This window comes from Neoarius graeffei, chromosome 19, assembly GCF_027579695.1.
Source record: "Neoarius graeffei isolate fNeoGra1 chromosome 19, fNeoGra1.pri, whole genome shotgun sequence".
In the NCBI taxonomy this organism is placed as follows: domain Eukaryota; kingdom Metazoa; phylum Chordata; class Actinopteri; order Siluriformes; family Ariidae; genus Neoarius; species Neoarius graeffei.
The window spans coordinates 20,286,716-20,307,025 of NC_083587.1; the positions used below are offsets into that span (position 1 = coordinate 20,286,716).

General features: G+C 39.0%; 1 protein-coding gene across 1 annotated transcript; it reads right to left on the reverse strand.

The window, feature by feature from the left end:
• Positions 1-1,305: 1,305 nt before the first annotated feature.
• atp6v1ab (ATPase H+ transporting V1 subunit Ab) lies at positions 1,306-19,088 on the reverse strand. Its single transcript, XM_060899820.1, has 15 exons — positions 18,977-19,088; positions 12,217-12,313; positions 11,930-12,058; positions 11,047-11,261; positions 9,201-9,338; positions 8,945-9,096; positions 8,009-8,171; positions 7,808-7,916; positions 7,592-7,714; positions 3,965-4,079; positions 3,723-3,786; positions 3,419-3,622; positions 2,912-3,006; positions 2,617-2,788; positions 1,306-1,924 (listed from the first exon to the last, which is right to left on the reverse strand). Exons 2-15 carry the CDS (start codon positions 12,296-12,298, stop codon positions 1,832-1,834), a joined length of 1,854 nt encoding a protein of 617 aa, XP_060755803.1. The 5' UTR covers positions 12,299-12,313; positions 18,977-19,088; the 3' UTR covers positions 1,306-1,831.
• Positions 19,089-20,310: the final 1,222 nt, after the last annotated feature.

Below are 20,310 nucleotides of genomic sequence, written 5' to 3' on the forward strand. Positions count from 1 at the left end.
ACCCATTCCAGGCAACAATAGCTCCTTTTTATGCGTCTGAATGGCAGGTTTTTAGCATTAGTTTAGCAAATACACAAAACTAGCACCTATGCCAATGGCATGAGAATATTTTATATTATTTAAAATTGATTTCAATAAATAAATTTTCTTTCAGTCTATAATTTGGGTAGAAAAGTTTGTACTTTCAAAGTGAACTCTTCAGTTAATATCACAAGATCAGTGAAAATGAAGGGGGAAAAACAGAACTTATCATCTCATGATCTGGAAATTCACATGATGTAATTTCCTGTTGAACATGTGACTTTTGGAAGATTGCAAATATTGCATAGGAGTGAAAAAGTGTTCAGGTAATATTTATATTTCATAAAAGTATGACTCGTGGGAAAGGATGTTTCGAGCATCAGATATTAACTGGATTCATAAATTAATGCAAAAAAATAGTTTTAGAATGTATTTTAATGATTATACAGTATTTCAAGGTAAAGTTTAGTTGTAGTGATTCATTTAACTTACGTTTTAAAAGGCATATATTTTATAGTCTGTTGAGAAGGAAGCCTGTTTAAAAATGTCTTACAGCTTCACTTTATATATTCATAAATAAGTGGCATCTGGAAAATAAGTGGCATCTCAGTTATGGAATCATCTGTTATCCCCTTCGGACACAAGGAAAAATGCTATGGAACTTCAGGTGTACAGTTGTACACATTATGTCCAAAGGGGTTATGAATAACGTGAAGTAATTGGTTTCTCTTTAGAAAAATATCTGTCCACTAGAGATCTATAGTCTTAGGGAAGCAGCTCACGAATATATTAAAGTTGGTCCTCATTCTGTGAAGCAAATCAGTTGCTGGATTTTTCATTAATTAAATGTTTATTATCTTGGGTGGTGACGTTCAGAGAACTCTGAAGTCATATTTAGGCTTCTGCTTCCCTCTACTGGTTTTCACAATCCCAACTCCATCTACAGATCCACTCAGAGACAATTGTATATATTCTCCACAGAACATTATCTAAATCACAAAGATCATGTTAAAGAAAGGCTGAGCAAATTTTAAACATTTTGAAATAATAAAACACACATGCGCTTCGGTGTAGTCACCTGCAGTTTCTACTGTCTAGCTGGAAGGTATTTTTACACGATCAGATTTCAGGATTATGCTCATTTTGTCCCTTGTGCGATTGTAATATTTATGGTAACAATATCAAAAATAATTTGGAGAAATTGGAGCTCAATTATATTATAAAACAATAAGGAAATCATATAAATAACAGCATGAACCATGAATGAAATCACTCACATAAACATTAAAACTTACACATTCATAATTTTTATTTTATCGTTGCAGGACTTCAACACTGTCACACAAGCGGTGCAGGAGAGAAGTGTGACGCCCCGATTATATTACACAGCAAAGAACAACACAAGCAACCATCAGAGCTCCAAGCAATAAATAGTAACTCTGTTTAATTCATCACATCTCTCAAATCGTCTGTACAGAGAACATTGGAATGATAATTACACCAGTTCATCTAGTCGTCTCAAAACAAAAAAACAAAACAAAACAAAAAACCACACGCACAACACTGGAGGATAAAATGATGAGGCAGTAGAGTGGTGTACGAAAAATGAAAAATACATCTGGAACACTCACAAAAACACAAACACAACCAACTACAACACACACACACACAAAATGGAGGAAGTTCTTTATGTCAAAAGTTACACCATAAAAGGAAGGGTGAAACGAAAGAAGTGGAATGTTGGTGGATGGAGAGAAAGACAGGGAAAGAAAGACAGCCGAGTTCAGCTGATGTGGACGCTGAAAGGTACCTAGTCCTCCAGTGTACGGAAAGCATTCTGCATGTCCTCATGCAGTTGTGCGTAATCAGCTTTAATCTTTGCCTCACCTTCCTTCACAGGGTCCTGAAAGAAAGGGAAACCGATGCACACTAATGATAAAAGTATTGAACATTTTTAATATTTTTATCCTCCCCAATAGACTATTTACGACCAAAATACTGATATTAAAAAACTAGAACTTTGATAATATGTAGGGGGATATAACAAGAAGTGTTTTATTGCCCTTATACCACAGTAATGTGCCAACAATTACAGTTTCTAATTTACTAAAAAAAAAAAATAAGGTTGTCATATCTTGCATCCTTTTGAGAGATACAGGTAATGTTGTGGAAAATCTGCAGATTAAAATAAATACATTTAAAAAAAAAAACACACCTTTCCATATTACAGAGAAACTAGACGGACTTTCCCAGAGTGTAACTGTTACTGACACTGGAGACTCCTTCCATAAATTTTTCCAAAAAATTAAAATGTATTTATAAATAAATTAATTAATTAATTAAAAAAAAATAATAAAACCCTTCACCACATCGAACATTAAAGCACTTGTTGTAATCAACAACACTTTCTGACCAATCAGACTTGAGAATACAACAGCACTGTGCTATAAAGATTAATAAACCCAATCGATGTTTCATTTTATATCAAGACATACAGTAATGGTTATCTTGGTTTTCATTTTAAATGACTGCTTGTGAGACTTATACACAAACTGGAAAGGAATTTAAATGTTACCAATAATGATAAAAGTTCACCTTAAATTTCATGGAGCTGATCTTGTAGAGGATCTCGCCCATGTGCTCACGGATCATGGCCCAGGTGATCTTGTTATCGCTCTGGGCGGTGGTTTCCACTGCATGCCGGGCCATATCATAGAAGGCGATCATGTTTGATAAGACGCCCACCGTCTTGTAGAACGGACAAAACCTGGAAAAATGAAGGTGAACGTAATTTGGGTTGAAATAAGCATCTATGTCGACTAATCAAAGAGTCCAGGTGCTAAACTGGCCTGATAAAATGGTGCTTTATGTTTTATGTAAACATACAAACCTGTCATAAGGTGTGTAACCATTCTGCTGCAGGAAATCATCCTTAATCAGCTTGGCGACTTCAAGAGTGATTTTATCTGTCTCAGCCAAGGAAGCCTGGTGTTTATTTAAAAAAAGAGAGAAAGTGAGAGACAAAGAAAAAAAACATTCATTTTGCGCTGTTGTGTGCTGTGCAGAAACAGCTGGGAAAAAATGGAACCATATGTTTTCTCTTAGCTACCAAAAGCTTGAGTTCTATGTTCGTATTACCAGTACCAGGAAGTAATGGTTCTTAGGGTGATGAAATTATAATGCATATCGCATTATGTTTGGTACTCAAAGTGATGAAAGATTTTATTTCTGAGTTGCCAGAATTTTCCAATAATTCCAAATGAAGTGACTTGGTTTTTCACCAAAGCATATAAAAAGCAGAATTGTTAAACCTGTCCTTCACTACATGTTCATTAAGCCAAGGTTGTTGTAAGAATCTGGATAATCATCACAAACGTGGCTTAATCAGCTTCCTCACCTTGCCAACAAGCTGAACGATCTCAGCCAGGTCCTCTTCCTCCTGCAGAATCTCCTTAGCTTTGGTGCGTAGCGGCACAAACTCAGGGTAGTGCTTGTCGTAATATTCGTCCAGCGCTCGCGTGTACTTACTGTAGCTGATGAGCCAGTTTACAGATGGGAAATGTTTCCTCTGGGCCAGTTTCTTATCTAGACCCCAGAACACCTGAGAGTATTTATTAAAAAAAAAAAAGCTTGTTTATAAAAGTAAAATTGCGCTACTGCTGAATGAATAAAAAAAAAAGAGCATCCTGAATTCTTCTTACCTGAACAATACCTAGCGTAGCAGATGTCACAGGATCGGAGAAATCTCCACCAGGGGGCGACACACTACAGAAAAAAAAAAACCAACACTCATGATGATCATCAGTCTCCTGATAACTTCAACTAAACTAGTTCTATTTTCTGGCTATACACTATAAAATTACAAAACATCTCATTTATACGGATAGAAGATTGTGAGCAATAGTGTTGCTGATAAAAGTTAACAGCTCGGAGAATCACTTACGCTCCCACGATGCTAACACTGCCTTCCCTTTCAGGATTACCAAGACATTTCACACGGCCAGCGCGCTCATAAAACGAGGCCAGACGAGCTCCCAGATAGGCAGGATAACCACTATCTGTCTCACACACACAAACACACACACACACACACACACGTCAACCAGTCAGTCAGTGACAATGCAAACATTTATATTATTGCAAGACTGTTGAGCTATTAAAGGGGAACGGAATGCAAATTTTTTTATCATCAAAATTCTATTTAGCTCATTTTATTAAATATAGGAATGTATTTCTGACAGCTATTTTATCACTGCTATAGCAAGTTATGAGTGTTTGAAAAATGCTATGTAATACATCAGTCCGTATGTCAAAGCAATGGCCGTAAACGAGATTCGCTGAGACCTGTGCAAAACATCGTAGGACGGAAGTAAAACGTACAGCGGAAGTGAAAGTGGCCAACATCTGCCAACGTTGTCAAAAGATGCGCGCGCCCTCTTTCGAATGCTGACGTAATCAAGCCGGAAGTTTTCCATGTCCGAAATCGCTCCCTACTCACTATATAGGGCACTATATAGTGGGGACACCATTTTGTAGAGCTGTCCGAAACCTTAGTGAGGATTATGTGGGAAATGCGCTCAGTATAATATGGATTTATCACAAAAATACATGCACAACCCTGATTCCAAAAAAGTTGGGGCAAAGTACAAATTGTAAATAAAAACGGAATGCAATAATTTACAAATCTCAAAAACTGATATTGTATTCACAATAGAACATAGACAACATATCAAATGTCGAAAGTGAGACATTTTGAAATTTCATGCCAAATATTGGCTCATTTGAAATTTCATGACAGCAACACATCTCAAAAAAGTTGGGACAGGGGCAATAAGAGGCTGGAAAAGTTAAAGGTACAAAAAAGGAACAGCTGGAGGACCAAATTGCAACTCATGAGGTCGATTGGCAATAGGTCATTAACATGACTGGGTATAAAAAGAGCATCTTGGAGTGGCAGCGGCTCTCAGAAGTAAAGATGGGAAGAGGATCACCAATCCCCCTAATTCTGCGCTGACAAATAGTGGAGCAATATCAGAAAGGAGTTCGACAGTGTAAAATTGCAAAGAGTTTGAACATATCATCATCTACAGTGCATAATATCATCAAAAGATTCTGAGAATCTGGAAGAATCTCTGTGCGTAAGGGTCAAGGCCGGAAAACCATACTGGGTGCCCGTGATCTTCGGGCCCTTAGACGGCACTGCATCACATACAGGCATGCTTCTGTATTGGAAATCACAAAATGGGCTCAGGAATATTTCCAGAGAACATTATCTGTGAACACAATTCACCGTGCCATCTGCCGTTGCCAGCTAAAACTCTATAGTTCAAAGAAGAAGTCGTATCTAAACATGATCCAGAAGCGCAGACGTCTTCTCTGGGCCAAGGCTCATTTTAAAATGGACTGTGGCAAAGTGGAAAACTGTTCTGTGGTCAGACGAATCAAAATTTGAAGTTCTTTATGGAAATCAGGGACGCCGTGTCATTCGGACTAAAGAGGAGAAGGACGACCCAAGTTGTTCTCAGCGCTCAGTTCAGAAGCCTGCATCTCTGATGGTATGGGGTTGCATTAGTGTGTGTGGCATGGGCAGCTTACACATCTGGAAAGACACCATCAATGCTGAAAGGTATATCCAGGTTCTAGAGCAACATATGCTCCCATCCAGATGACGTCTCTTTCAGGGAAGACCTTGCATTTTCCAACATGACAATGCCAAACCACATACTGCATCAATTACAGCATCATGGCTGCGTAGAAGAAGGGTCCGGGTACTGAACTGGCCAGCCTGCAGTCCAGATCTTTCACCCATAGAAAACATTTGGCGCATCATAAAACGGAAGATACAACAAAAAAGACCTAAGACAGTTGAGCAACTAGAATCCTACATTAGACAAGAATGGGTTAACATTCCTATCCCTAAACTTGAGCAACTTGTCTCCTCAGTCCCCAGACGTTTACAGACTGTTGTAAAGAGAAAAGGGGATGTCTCACAGTGGGAAACATGGCCTTGTCCCAACTTTTTTGAGATGTGTTGTCATGAAATTTAAAAATCACCTAATTTTTCTCTTTAAATGATACATTTTCTCAGTTTAAACATTTGATATGTCATCTATGTTCTATTCCGAATAAAATATGGAATTTTGAAACTTCCACATCATTGCATTCCGTTTTTATTTACAATTTGTACTTTGTCCCAACTTTTTTGGAATCGGGGTTGTATGTATTTATTATTTTGAAAACCCACCAGCCGCCTGATCTGGCACGTTTTAATTGTGCGACAGTAATGACGTAAATACCAGCGCGACAGACTCGTCCTTATCCTGTCGTCTTTCCAACTCTTCTCTACTCCATGCTGGTTCGAAGTCGTATGGAATAATCTCCATGTCACGTACGCGAGGGAGGCAGAAGAATGTGCAGAAGTATACAGTTTAATAAAAGTGCAGAATATATACACAGGCAAACAATCCAAGTCGGCAGGCTATATCAAAAACGAGAATACAGGCAAAAGGGTCAGTCGAGGCGCAAACAGTACATCAAAGGCTAAGCGAGGACAAGAACGAAAAACAGGCACAAGGATCATGAAACAGGAAATCAAGACAACGGGTAGAAAGGCTCGGTAATGCGTACATGCGTATCGTAATACTTCGCGATGCAAATGCATCGGCACAGTACTTAAATAGGCAAACACATAGTTCCTTAATTGAGCTCAGGTGCGCCTTGTTCATAGCATGCGTGCTGGAGTGACATTTCACGGTTCAAAGTCTCGCACAAGTCTTGTGAAGATCGCACGGATAAGCAACGCCTGCTGTGGACCAAACAAACTACATTCAACATGGCTAAAAACCAAAAAGGCTGATAAGTGTAATATAATATGAAAGAAGAAGAAAGAAAGAAACCTTCATTTGTCACATGCACACTTCAAGCACAGTGAAATTCATCCTCTGCATTTAACCCATCTGAAGCAGTGAACACACGCACACACACCCAGAGCAGTGGGCAGCCACACCAGAGCGCCCGGGGAGCAGTCAGGGGTTAAGTGCCTTGCTCAAGGGCACTTCAGCCCAAGCCCGCCCCACGTCAACCTAACTGCATGTCTTTGGACTGTGGGGGAAACCGGAGCACCCAGAGGAAACCCACGTAGACACGGGGAGAACATGCAAACTCCACACAGAAAGGCCCTCACCGGCTGCTGGGTTCGAACCCGGAACCTTCTTGCTGTGAGGCAACCATGCTAACCACTACACCACCATGCCGCCAATACAAGTCACGATATAAGGTTAATAAAACCGAAAACGTAATTGAATAACACATTAATTAATAAATAAAGCAAGTTCAAAAATGACATCAGTTCCCCTTTAAATTAATTTCTTTGCATTTTTTTTAATGAAGTAGGATGGAATCGGCTCAAATAACATTAAATGATGCCTACAGGTAATCATAAATAAATAAAATTCCTATTTACTTAATCGTCCCTTCCTATCGTTTTTGCACATATCGTCAAGTAAAATGATGCATTTTAAATGCATGAAAAATTCCATTATTACTACTATCATCATCATCATCATCTCACCAGCAGGCATCTCGGCCAGACGACCAGAGATCTCCCTGAGAGCCTCGGCCCATCGTGAAGTTGAGTCAGCCATCATGCTGACGTTGTAACCCATATCCCTGAAGTACTCAGACAGAGTGATTCCTGTAGCATAGACCAATAAACTAATCACATGCAAAGACAAAAAAAGTGAAATGCTCAACCAACGCTTTGAAGACACATCTGCTGGGTGGGTACCTGTATAAATGGAGGCCTCTCGAGCAGCTACAGGCATGTTGGAGGTGTTGGCCACCAGAGCTGTTCTCTTCATGATGCTTTCCACCTTCCCGTCCACCTCCATGGTTAGCTGTTGGACAAACCAGAGCACCGTCCATCATACTGAACTCCATTCACCGTCAGTTTACTTCCACAGCGAAGTCATGGTGTGCAGTTTCTCACCTCAGGGAAATCTCGCAGTACTTCGGACATCTCATTACCTCGCTCTCCACAGCCCACGTAGATGATAACGTCACTGTTAGAGTATTTGGACAAGGACTGAGAGATCACGGTTTTGCCACACCCGAATGCCCCTGGGATGGCTGTAGTCCCTCCTTGTACACACCTGTAAATATAATAAATATTTTAACAGAAATAAACACACGTGAATTTGTCGAGTATACACAAAATCTCAATCAGTGTTACAGATTAAGGGCCTAATGCAACCTGTAGTTCTTTAGTGATCCAGGGTTTTTTTTCTTTTATTTAATTAAATATGAACCTCACGACTTTTACGTCCTAAAATACTGGAGGTAGAAAATGTCAGCAGCCGTGTGAGATTTCTTGCTCTGATGGTTCCTTAGCCTCAGCTACGTCACTCCAGTTCATAATGGATCTCAACTAGAAATATGGGCAGGACTGTTTTTTTCTTTTTAACTATTATTTTGTTTCTACCTGCTCACAATATTATTTAACAAAATTTCACTGGCTCTATTTCTCCAAAATATAAATAAACTAGTAGTCTAATTAAACCCTTTGGTGACTGACCCCTTGAAAATGGTTCCTCCAGGAACGATGACGTTTCAGTTGTCAAGACAACGGAAAAACTAAAATACAAAAACAGAAAGATACGTCACAATGCTCTTGTGCACAAAACAAAATGCTCTTGTATTTGTATTTTAGTTTTTCCGTTGTCTTGACAACTGAAACGTCATGGTTCCTGGAGGAACCATTTTCAAGGGGTCAGTCACCAAAGGGTTAAAAACGCTGAACCTGACCAGGCAGTGACTAAGGATTAATTAATTATGCTAATGAAGGAGTCCAAAGTTTTCTTTTAAAAGTGTAAGGGGGTGAACGCTGGTGCAAAGCACTGTATTTGAACAAAATAAAAGCACTGACGGGAAAAGGGCGTCCAACACTCGCTGGCCAGTTAGCAGAGGATGATTAGCAGGCAGTTTCTCAGTAACAGGTCGGACCTGGCGCACAGGCCAAATCTGCACCATGGTGAACTTCTCCTTCACCCCTTCAAACTCCAGCTCCAGCACCACATCCTATAAACACACAAACGTGTATATACACACACACTTGCATCATGTATATATACACTCTATACTAACCGAATATTTATTTTAAACAAAATCGCCACACAGCTCACCGAGACGTCATAGCTGCCAGGTGGTGCCACGTAAGTGACGGTACCACGGTTTTTGGGTGGTAGCATGATTTTGTGTTTAATGAGAGAATTCTCAAGCACAAGACCATAGATGTCTCCTCCTGTTATGTGACTCCCGACCTGACACAGAAAAATGGGGAAAGAATTTGTTGAACTGCGAGCAAACACTGCGTACGCATTAGTTGAACTGAAGCGGAACTGACAAATCTATCATTGTAGTAGTACAAATATGTGATACCCTAAAGCTGCTTCCAGCATTCTGACAGTTAAACCTGTTTTTACTCCAAATACGACACGTTTCAACCTGATCCGATTATCATAAAGTAAAGATCAGCACCATGACGGAATGATGATCTTTGTGCAATAAAACTCAGGACTTTTATTTAAAGCAAGACAGAGAACTAGCGCAACTAATGGGGAGTCTGCAGCGAAGTGTAAAAGGCAAGTTCTACCCCGAGCACTGGTGAAATAAGGAGAAAAAAAACAAAACAAAACCCAACATCTTATGCTTCTATTGTCTTTTCTATGTGGTTATTACATCTTGCTGTATTTGGCTAAAATAACCTCACCGGCTGAATAACAAATATGGCCTGCAGTTCTTACAGGTAAATATTTATAGCAGCACATACACAGCGGCAGTCAAAAGTGTGTTTTTTTTCTTTACTAGTGTATTGGCAATAAAATTAGTAAGAATGTTAAACAAACATGTCATCCTCCTCTTAGGTTCTAACAGGACTCTATTAAAGGCAAGCGCACATCAGCTTCAGCGCAACCCGACTCTGAATATGCTGAACTTTCCTCGCATAATTATTGTTAATATAAAAACATGGAGGGGATTATAGAAAATTGTGCATGCTGATTGGTCGAGAGATTTGGCTTATTTCTCAATAATCACCTCGAGTGACTGAGCAAAATGGCGGCCAATCACTTTGTCACCGTAAGTGAGGAAGAATCACGGATTATGAAAGAAAGCGCTGTTCCTAAAAGCACTAAAGATGCTATGAAGTTTGGTCTAAAACTATTCTAAGGTAAGGTGGAATTGGGATTTATTTTGTGAGTCGGCATAGATAAGTGACTGAAGTCTGTGCTGCGCCATTATTACATTTGCATGCCACTTTATATATATATATATATATATATATATATATATATATATATATATATTTTTTTTTTTTACTTTTTTAAAATAATCACCTGCATATTTATACTAAAACAATTATCTGCCTCAGGCTCAGTGAATATCGGTGAATAATAACCTCAACTTCTACAAATAAATATTAAATATAACTTTTGGATTTAAATAGCTGACTCTGAATATGGCCCTAATTACAGTGATCCAAATTAGCATTTTCGGGTTAGATCCAATAAAATAAAAAAAAGTCACATCAATTCTCAGTTCACTTACACAGTGTATCTTTCCTTGGATTTTTCTAATATTACAATAATATTTAACCCATTTCTTGAAGTTTCTTTCTTTTGTTAAATTCCTTGAACATTTTTTAAATTAAATTTGCATTATGCTTTAATTAATTAATAAATAAAACAAACCTAAACTTGATAAAATCTCAGCATGTATTACCTTAGGCCATATCATTTACAGAACATGAATTGGGGGGCAATTGGGGGGGGGGGGGTCTAATTTACATATTCATATACCCTAGAAGGATTTCTTGACGACAATAAAGCAATAGGCTCTTCTGCAAAAATGTCACAAAATAATTATATATCTTGAGTGACTTTTTTTTAAACCAAAAATAATTGATAAAATTAAGCTCATTTTTTTTATTCTGAAAAATCAATTCCTTCATTTGATTTCCAGAATACATACCCGTAAACTCTTGGCGGGCGAGAACTCCCATTTGATATCACGGTTGAGGGCGCCGATGTTCACTCCTTGAGGGATGTAAATGCTCTTGGTCAGGTCATTGATGTCTTTCAGCGGACGCTGGATACCGTCAAAGATGGAGCCCATGATGCCGGGTCCCAGTTCGACAGAGAGGGGCTTCCCTGTACGCAGGACCGGGTCACCAACACACACGCCAGCTGAACACAGCTCAGGAAAACTATTCCACATGCTGAAGACTTTATTGGACCTTAACTGACAGAAGGTGTGATGTTTGCAGATTTATATGTAAAGGCTATCTAACAATAACTAACATATAGAACATAAACCAGAAGTTTATATTAATATATTACTCACAGTGTAATGCCTGACTCGCACTTGCGACCAATCACGGATCGCCACTGTTGGTCCCTGACCAATCACAGACCACTACTGTTGGTCCCAGTCCCACCTTCTTGCCTCCTTGTTCTTCATTTTAAACTTTTTTTTTTTGGAGATCTTGCATATTATAAACACTAAAACCAAGTAAATATTTTCCTTCATGGCAAATGTACAGTTTTTTGGACTTGTATCTCATCAAAACAACAAGACTCGGCACTGTGGCACATTAAAACGACGAGGCTTGGCGGCTGTTATGTCACGGCTTAACAAGTGGATACTTACGATTTATTCACAAGATTTACAAGTTACAAAGATAAAACACATCAAACATATACTAGTGTGTAAACCTGTTTTGGATTATAGACACTTTGGGAAACTTAATTTTCTTCTTCCCGTGATCTTTAGGAAATAAAATGGAGGTCCACTGGAGCAGCTCTGACGTACCAACTAAATGAAAAGGCCTGGATCGACAGTGTGTGAAGGATACAGGTTTCTTCGTACACCTGAATGGTAGCCATGTCTCCCTCTAGCCGGATGATTTCTCCCACCAGTTCACTGTGGCCCACACGCACCAGCTCATACATTGCAGCCCCGGCCATGCTGGAAGCCGTCACCACTGAGGGATGAACACACAGGTACATGTTTATACAACAAAGCTATGTGCATTCGTTTAGTGTAAACCCTGATGAACAGATAAATCTACTCAGATATAAAAAAAAAAAGGAGTTGGGGGGGAAGCATACTCAATGTTTTTAAAATACATTTTGGACTAACCAGGTCCGGAGACGCCGTGTACGTATCCAAACCGTCCCTCCCGTTCCTCATCTCGGATCTTGGGCAGCTTGGAAAAGTCCATGTTAGAGGTGTGTGTCTAAAGACAGACAGAGAACAAGATCAGACTACAAACTAGAAGGAGAACCTTCTGTACAGCGTGATACAGTGACAAATCCGTGATTTCACATTTTGTCATTATTTCCTTTGCCAAGTGAGCCACTCCGGAACAAACAAACACCTACTCCACATGCACAAAGAGCATTTAGAAAACGCCATTATACTTGGTCAGATTAGTGTCCTCAGTGCAAACGTTTCCGATAAAAATGACAAAGCAGCATGCTAGACATGATGTCTGACCTATGACCTTTACAGACAAGTCAATGCCACTCACAGATATGTAATATTGGATCATTTTCCTCAATAAATAAATGACCAAGTATAATATTTTTGTCTCATTTGTTTAACTGGGTTCTTTTTATCTACTTTTAGGACTTGTGTGAAAATCTGATGTTTTAGGTCATATTTATGCAGAAATATAGAAAATTCTAAAGGGCTCACAAACTTTCAAGCACCACTGTATTGTAGTTCTGTAAACCCCCCCCCCATTTTCAGTCACCTGCCAGTTCCCACCCACCAGCCAGCTTTACTTCGATCATGTAACAGAGGGTGAACGCAGACATGTGCTTCCTCCGAGACACATGAAGCCAACAAGAGGTGCAACACAATCACAGGAAATTGCTATCTGCCCTCTTCCACATACATGAGCTCACAGATGCTCCAGATTGGCTAGTGTCACTGTGATTGGCAGGGGAGAAAGCGTATGCTCCTCCCACCGAGACAGCACGGCTGATTTACCCTCTCTCTTGGACTCCCAGCCATAGATGGCTGTTGCACTGTTGGGATTTGAACTCACGATCTCCTGACAAAAGGTTAAACATTTTTTCCTGTTAGGAGCCTGAATGCTGCCACTTTATTCACAAATCTGAATAGTGATGTATATTGTGCAATACAAAAACCTATTTATGTACATTGACAAAACATTTACTCGGATTGCGTTAATGGAATATTTTTTAAACACAAGACAGAATGGTTTAGCAACTGGTTTAAGAACTCAACATATTACAGTGGTGCTTGAAAGTTTGTGAACCCTTTAGAATGTTCTATATTTCTGCATAAATATGACCTAAAACATCATCAGATTTTCACACAAGTCCTAAAAGTAGATAAAGAGAACCCAGTTAAACAAATGAGACAAAAATATTATACTTGGTCATTTATTTATTGAGGAAAATGATCCAATATTACATATCTGTGAGTGGCAAAACTATGTGAACCTCTAGGATTTGCAGTTACTTTGAAGGTGAAATTCGAGTCAGGTGTTTTCAATCAATGGGATGATAATCAGGTGTGAGTGGGCACCCTGTTTTATTTAAAGAACAGGGATCTATCAAAGTCTGATCTTCACAACACGTTTGTGGAAGTGTACCATGGCACGAACAAAGGAGATTTCTGAGGACCTCAGAAAAAGCATTGTTGATGCTCATCAGGCTGGAAAAGGTTACAAAACCATCTCTAAAGAGTTTGGACTCCACCAATCCACAGTCAGACAAATTGTGTACAAATGGAGGAAATTCAAGACCATTGTTACCCTCCCCAGGAGTGGTCGACCAACAAAGATCACTCCAAGAGCAAGGCTTGTAATAGCCGGCGAGGCCACAAAGGACCCCAGGGTAACTTCTAAGCAACTGAAGGCCTCTCTCACATTGGCTAATGTTAATGTTCATGAGTCCACCATGAGGAGAACACTGAACAACAATGGTGTGCATGGCAGGGTTGCAAGGAGAAAGCCACTGCTCTCCAAAAAGAACATTGCTGCTCATCTGCAGTTTGCTAAAGATCACGTGGACAAGCCAGAAGGCTACTGGAAAAATGTTTTGTGGACGGATGAGACCAAAATAGAACTTTTTGGTTTAAATGAGAAGCGTTATGTTTGGAGAAAGGAAAACACTGCATTCCAGCATAAGAACCTTATCCCATCTGTGAAACATGGTGGTGGTAATATCATAGTTTGGGCCTGTTTTGCTGCATCTGGGCCAGGATGGCTTGCCGTCATTGATGGAACAATGCATTCTGAATTATACCAGCGAATTCTAAAGGAAAATGTCAGGCCATCTGTCCATGAACTGAATCTCAAGAGAAGGTGGGTCATGCAGCAAGACAACGACCCTAAACACACAAGTTGTTCTACCAAAGAATGGTTAAAGAAGAATAAGTTAAATATTTTGGAATGGCCAAGTCAAAGTCCTGACCTTAATCCAGTCGAAATGTTGAAGGACCTGAAGTGAGCAGTTCATGTGAGGAAACCCACCAACATCCCAGAGTTGAAGCTGTTCTGTACGGAGGAACGGGCTAAAATTCCTCCAAGCCGGTGTGCAGGACTGATCAACAGTTACCGCAAACGTTTAGTTGCAGTTATTGCTGCACAAGGGGGTCACACCAGATACTGAAAGCAAAGGTTCACATACTTTTGCCACTCACAGATATGTAATATTGGATCATTTTCCTCAATAAATAAATGACCAAGTATAATATTTTTGTCTCATTTGTTTAACTGGGTTCTCTTTATCTACTTTTAGGACTTGTGTGAAAATCTGATGATGTTTTAGGTCATATTTATGCAGAAATATAGAACATTCTAAAGGGTTCACAAACTTTCAAGCACCACTGTATATTAACAATACATTATCTTGCTTTTCTCACTAAAGAACCCAAACGTTTTTGTAAAAAATGAACTGTGTGGTTGCTTAAGCCGAACCTCACAGCCAGGATCTTCTGTAGCACTGCACCAGGAGTTTCTTTTTTCCATTAACACCAGACTGCCAGATATTTTAAGAGTCGGCCCTAAAGTGCACATGAGTCACGTTCATGTGAGCAGATTGACTTCTTTCTTTTATTTGTATGTTTAAAGTGACAGCCACAAACATAGTCTCAAAGAAATGAAATCAGTAAGCAGGGTTACTGTTACCACTCCAGTGGTGCTTGTTATTTTCCTATAACAAAAGTAGTTTATACACCGATTGTTACACAGCGCTGACACTGGAGACTCCTTGCTAAAAAACTTCATGACAATTAGACATTTTAATTTATTCTGTCCACATTCACTGAATATGAGCAATTGCATGCTCTGATAGCCTAGTACTAGAGTAGCCAATCAGTTCATATACTGTGAGTAGAGAAAAACCAAATGGCGGAGCATGTTGCTGAACCAACCGAGGACGAAATAAAAACCCTACTTGAAAACAAAACTCCAAAAATACAACAAAAGCAATAAAAAAAAAAAAAAAAAGTATTTAATGGTCAGAACATCTCTTTTTTTAATTTAAGAATTCTAGCAGCATGTTTCGCAAATTGCTCGTCATTTCGCTGGTTTGTGTACGTTCTAAGCGGAAATGATTTTGTCAGGCGTTTTGTATAAAAGTTTTTATTTATTGAATTTGCAAAAAATAAAAATGCTCCGTTTCTCAAAATCCAGTGAATGTGGATAGACTAAAACAACCAGTTATTCCACTCAATCTCATCGTACATGGCTTATAGCCGACTCGGTGCTACGTGCCTTGTCGGCTATCAGCTCGTGTACAACTCGATTTTGTGGAATAATTTAAATATATTTGTTAAATAACACGTTTTAATATCTTTATCATTGCTAGATTTTTTTAATCAAATATCGGCCATACAAGTTACTATTACTGTTCTGATAACGTATTGCATTGATATAAACCTGAGAACTGCTGTTATAGAAAATTCATCAAGCCCAATCAGAATCGAGAATACAACAGTGGTGTGAATGTATACAACAACATGAGTGCTGAGAACTGGGAGAAAAAAAAATTATAACAACAACAACAATAATAATAAAGAAGATTCCAGAGTACAAGAAAAATAATCAGTAAAACAAATCATAGAAAGGTTAATTTGCAAATTCATCTTTCATTCCTTTCACAACATGAATGTGAAAGTATTCATTTCCCAAAAATACAGCGTTACGTAATAATAAAGTATCCGCAAACTCTACCAAACGAGCACCAGTTGGCCTGTAGTAGATCGTTTTGATCGTCAGAGAGGTTTCAGTGTTTAGTTTGTGAAGGTTCTGTATGTAGGGAGCAGTTATAAAGCAGGTCACATGATCACGGCTCGTGGCTGACTAATGAAAAGAGGAAGGTGTGTAAACGGACGCTTGAGTAATTCTGGCAAGTCTTTGTGGATGTGAGACTGCAGCATGAGTGGCTGGAAGCAGAAATGGTGCTACATGACTACAGGTCCTGTACATTTGATTTCATTGTTGTCTTGTACTGTACATCACCCCCTGCAGCTCTGTCGCTAAACCCAGAGTCTGAAATTCATTCCTGAAAACAAATTAACCAGGTTTTACGCAGCCCTCTTTTCTCCTCCACCAACCTCCAAAACATTCTTTACTGTTCTTGAGTCTCTGAAATGAGACTGTAACACTGCGCTGAGCAATTTCCACCATGCAAAAGAAAATTCTCAAACACAGATGAATAAAGTGGATAAAGATTCTTCTGTTCCACTTAATTAAGTCCAGTTTTAATCGTATCCATGAGTCCGGTTGTGATGAACCTCGAGCCAGGTTTTGAAATAACAGCACTGTATTCAATCCACGATCGAATCCTCCATGTTTTAGTGTTAGACTTAAAGTAATGCTATTGCTCCATTAGTTTTAAAGTCTGATTCACATGTTTATTTGAGATACGTTTTAAGTTTGAATCTGAGGTGGTTTATGTTTCCGAACTCGCAGGCTAGATTTGATGGATTACTGGAAAAGATTCCCAAATTCAAAGAAAGTTTTATAATAATTTCCAGTCAAAGGAGTAGAAAAACATGACGAGTGATTAAATCTTAACAGGAATGTTTATTTAGTTAATCGATCATTGTGGACATGAATAATTAAGTTTAATATCAAAGTCAATTAATTACTCCCTCAATCAGTGGTTAATATTTTAATCGCCGATTTGTTTCACTGTATTCATTCAACACGTGCAATGTGCAACACAACTGAAATCTACATTCTGTTTAATCTGATCCTCATTAGTCTAAGGTGTAAGGCTGAAGTATTCAGGTTGAAAAGTTTTAGAATACCAGCAGTTCCAATGGTATTTAAGAGTACAAATGGGAGTAAGATTGTGCTTAATCTGTGTTTCGATTATGAGGGACCTTGGAAAATTTTCTCCCCTCTAAAGGGTCCCTGGCCCCAAGAAGTTTGAGAACCTCTGGTCTAAACTTGTCTCTCATCCTGATAAGGTTTACCAAGAATTCTGTCTTCTCCAAAAAAAAAAAAGTGACCAAAACATGACCTTGTGGGAGAAAAATCCTTAATCTCTTTTTTTTATGTAAGAAATTAAAGAGAGAGAGAGACACGGGTGTGGGGGGAGGAGGAAGAGACAGACAGAGACTTATGGATAGTAGGCGTGTGAATATCTTTCAGTCTCGAAACAAACACGGGCTGTAATGAACAATCTGCTGATCGAGTTAACAGCAAAACTACAAAAACAGGAACAAGTCGAGTCGAGTCCCAGACACATGGTTTCTGTAGCAGATGAACATAGAAGTAACATATTACAGCATTTATAAACAGTTTATTACAGTACAAATGACTGGTCCTGATTCATACCACACTAGTCACTCTAATAATCATAATAATTATTTCTAATATTCCTGCTGTATGATATAACGTCATTTCTGTGGCGATTTCTCTGGTTTAATTCTATAGAGATCTCTTACAGATTTATGAACACAATTAACACAATATTTATTTACATTTACTCCCGGAGAGATTGTACACATGGCTCAGTTTAAAGATCTTCGTTGAAATACATGTGGATCCTTGTATTTTAACACTATTATAATCTACCTGCTAAAAGCTGATCACAGAATTAAAAGATGACCTCACTGTCAGGGTAAATATGAGCTCATTACAAAGAAGGTGGAGAACATCATGCGATGTGGAGGACTCTGGGCTCAGAGCTGATCTCTGGAGTGAGAAACTATTTGTGTGAAGCACAGAAAAAAGCTCATCAAAGACTGAAATGGAGAATGAAATGTGTGCAGAGATCCGGAACTGCTGATCAGGGGATCCGCAGTCACGTGACCACCACACTGGCCCCAGGGTGCCCGTGAATTTCATACAGAACATTTAAATGCACTTTTTTCATCTTAATATTAGTTTAACATAATAATCAGCATTTAAACCGTTTGATTTATTTATTTATTTATTTATTTATTTAACATCTTAAGTATCCGATCCATGATGCTTTGCTTGGCTGTACTCCGTACACAGGGGTTGTTGGGGTTTTTTTTTTTCGCACAAAAAGAAAATATTCATTAAAATAAATGATAAAACTGGTGAGCAGAAATTTAAAATAAAATTGCGTCAAACTGCACGCGCAGCCACTGCGTTCCCAAGGTTACAAAAGGGACAAATCAGCGACACGTAAACAAACAGGAAGGAAACAAATCATATAAATAAATACTTCAAATGCAAAACGTTTACATAATGTAGGCTATAATTATTTCCTCTGGAAATGTGTCCTCTTTCGTGAATCGAGTGAGAAAATAATGAATTTAGCTTAGCTACCTCTACGCTAGCTGTCCGGGATCAAATGAAAACAGGCCAAAATAACAACCTTTTAAATAGATTTAAAATAAAATCTATCGCAGGTTACACACTGATTAAATATAAAATTACCTGAAATCACGTGAAGGATCGGAGAAAATTCGGGCTGCGGGAGAAAAAATGATGAGAAATAACGCGACTCGAAGCACAGATCAGCTGACTTCATTCACTCGACGGTGCTTGAGAAACAGGAACAGATATACACAGCGCCCTCTAGTGTGAGCAGGAGAAAATACAGATATACACAGCGCCCTCTAGTGTGAGCAGGAGAAAATACAGATATACACAGCGCCCTCTACTGTGAGCAGGAGTAAATACGGATCACTGAGTTCATCATAAAATCTGGAGAGCTCATAGGCTCGTCAAAGTGAAGCCAGCTGGCCGCCATCTTACCACTCACATCGCGTGTATTTGGCTTTTGTGTCCAATCAAACTTGCCCTAAGAAAAGTATCTCCTGACTTTTTTTTACCCTTTTACAACCTCCTCTTATTTTCACAACTTTACCCACATTTCTTACATATCTTTACAGCGCTCCCCTTCACTGTGATCGTTTTTTTCCTTTTCCAGTCCAGTCTCTGATCTTTGTTTTTTAACAGCTCTTTCACTACTGTAATTATTTTAACGGATATTATTTCAGTTTTTCTCTTATACAGTATATCTTTCTCTTTAGTATATTTCTTCTTCCTTTCTATAATTAATTAAACAAACCAACACAAAGGCTGTACAATACTTCCTTTCTATTTTGGATAGTTGTTGAAACAGAATTATTTTCTCATGTTATTTGCCATTTTCATTTCATTCTCACATGTCTTAACAGTATCTATTGGTCACATAATTCACTGTGGGCGGCCTGGTGTAGTGGTTAGCGCTGTCGCCTCACAGCAAGAAGATCCGGGTTCGAGCCCCGTGGCCGGCGAGGGCCTTTCTGTGTGGAGTTTGCATGTTGTCCGCGTGGGTTTCCTCCGGGTGCTCTGGTTTCCCCCACAGTCCAAAGACATGCAGGTTAGGTAAACTGGTGACTCTAAATTGACCGTAGGTGTGAATGTGAATGGTTGTCTGTGTCTATGAGATGACCTTGCGACTTGTCCAGGGTGTACCCCGCCTTTCGCCTGTAGTCAGCTGGGATAGGCTCCAGCTTGCCTGCGACCCTGTAGAACAGGATAAAGTGGCTAGAGATGATGAGAGATAATTCACTGTCATTTTAGACACAAACAATTAAATTTTGATGCTTTTTCTTTTTCTTTTTAAGACTACGCAGTGTTTAGAAAATGGGGTAACCTTGGATTGCGGTCTTCAAGATCATATCTTCTGATGAGAAGCATGTCTTCCTTGTCTGTGTTGTTTGCACCTGGATGTGGTCTAGAACTGGACACATGGAGGACTGGTGTATTATCCTGCACAATGC

What these genes read in the sequence shown, in the direction of transcription:
- atp6v1ab (XM_060899820.1), bottom strand. Translation starts at nt 12,298, where the DNA reads ATGGACTTTTCCAAGCTGCCCAAGATCCGAGATGAGGAACGGGAGGGA. An exon ending in CGCCCGCCAAGAGTTTACGG is followed by an intron (nt 9,339 to 11,046) that starts GTATGTATTCTG and finishes TTTCTGTGTCAG; the next exon opens with GTCGGGAGTCACATAACAGG. An exon ending in GGTTACACACCTTATGACAG is followed by an intron (nt 2,789 to 2,911) that starts GTTTGTATGTTT and finishes TCATTTTTCCAG; the next exon opens with GTTTTGTCCGTTCTACAAGA.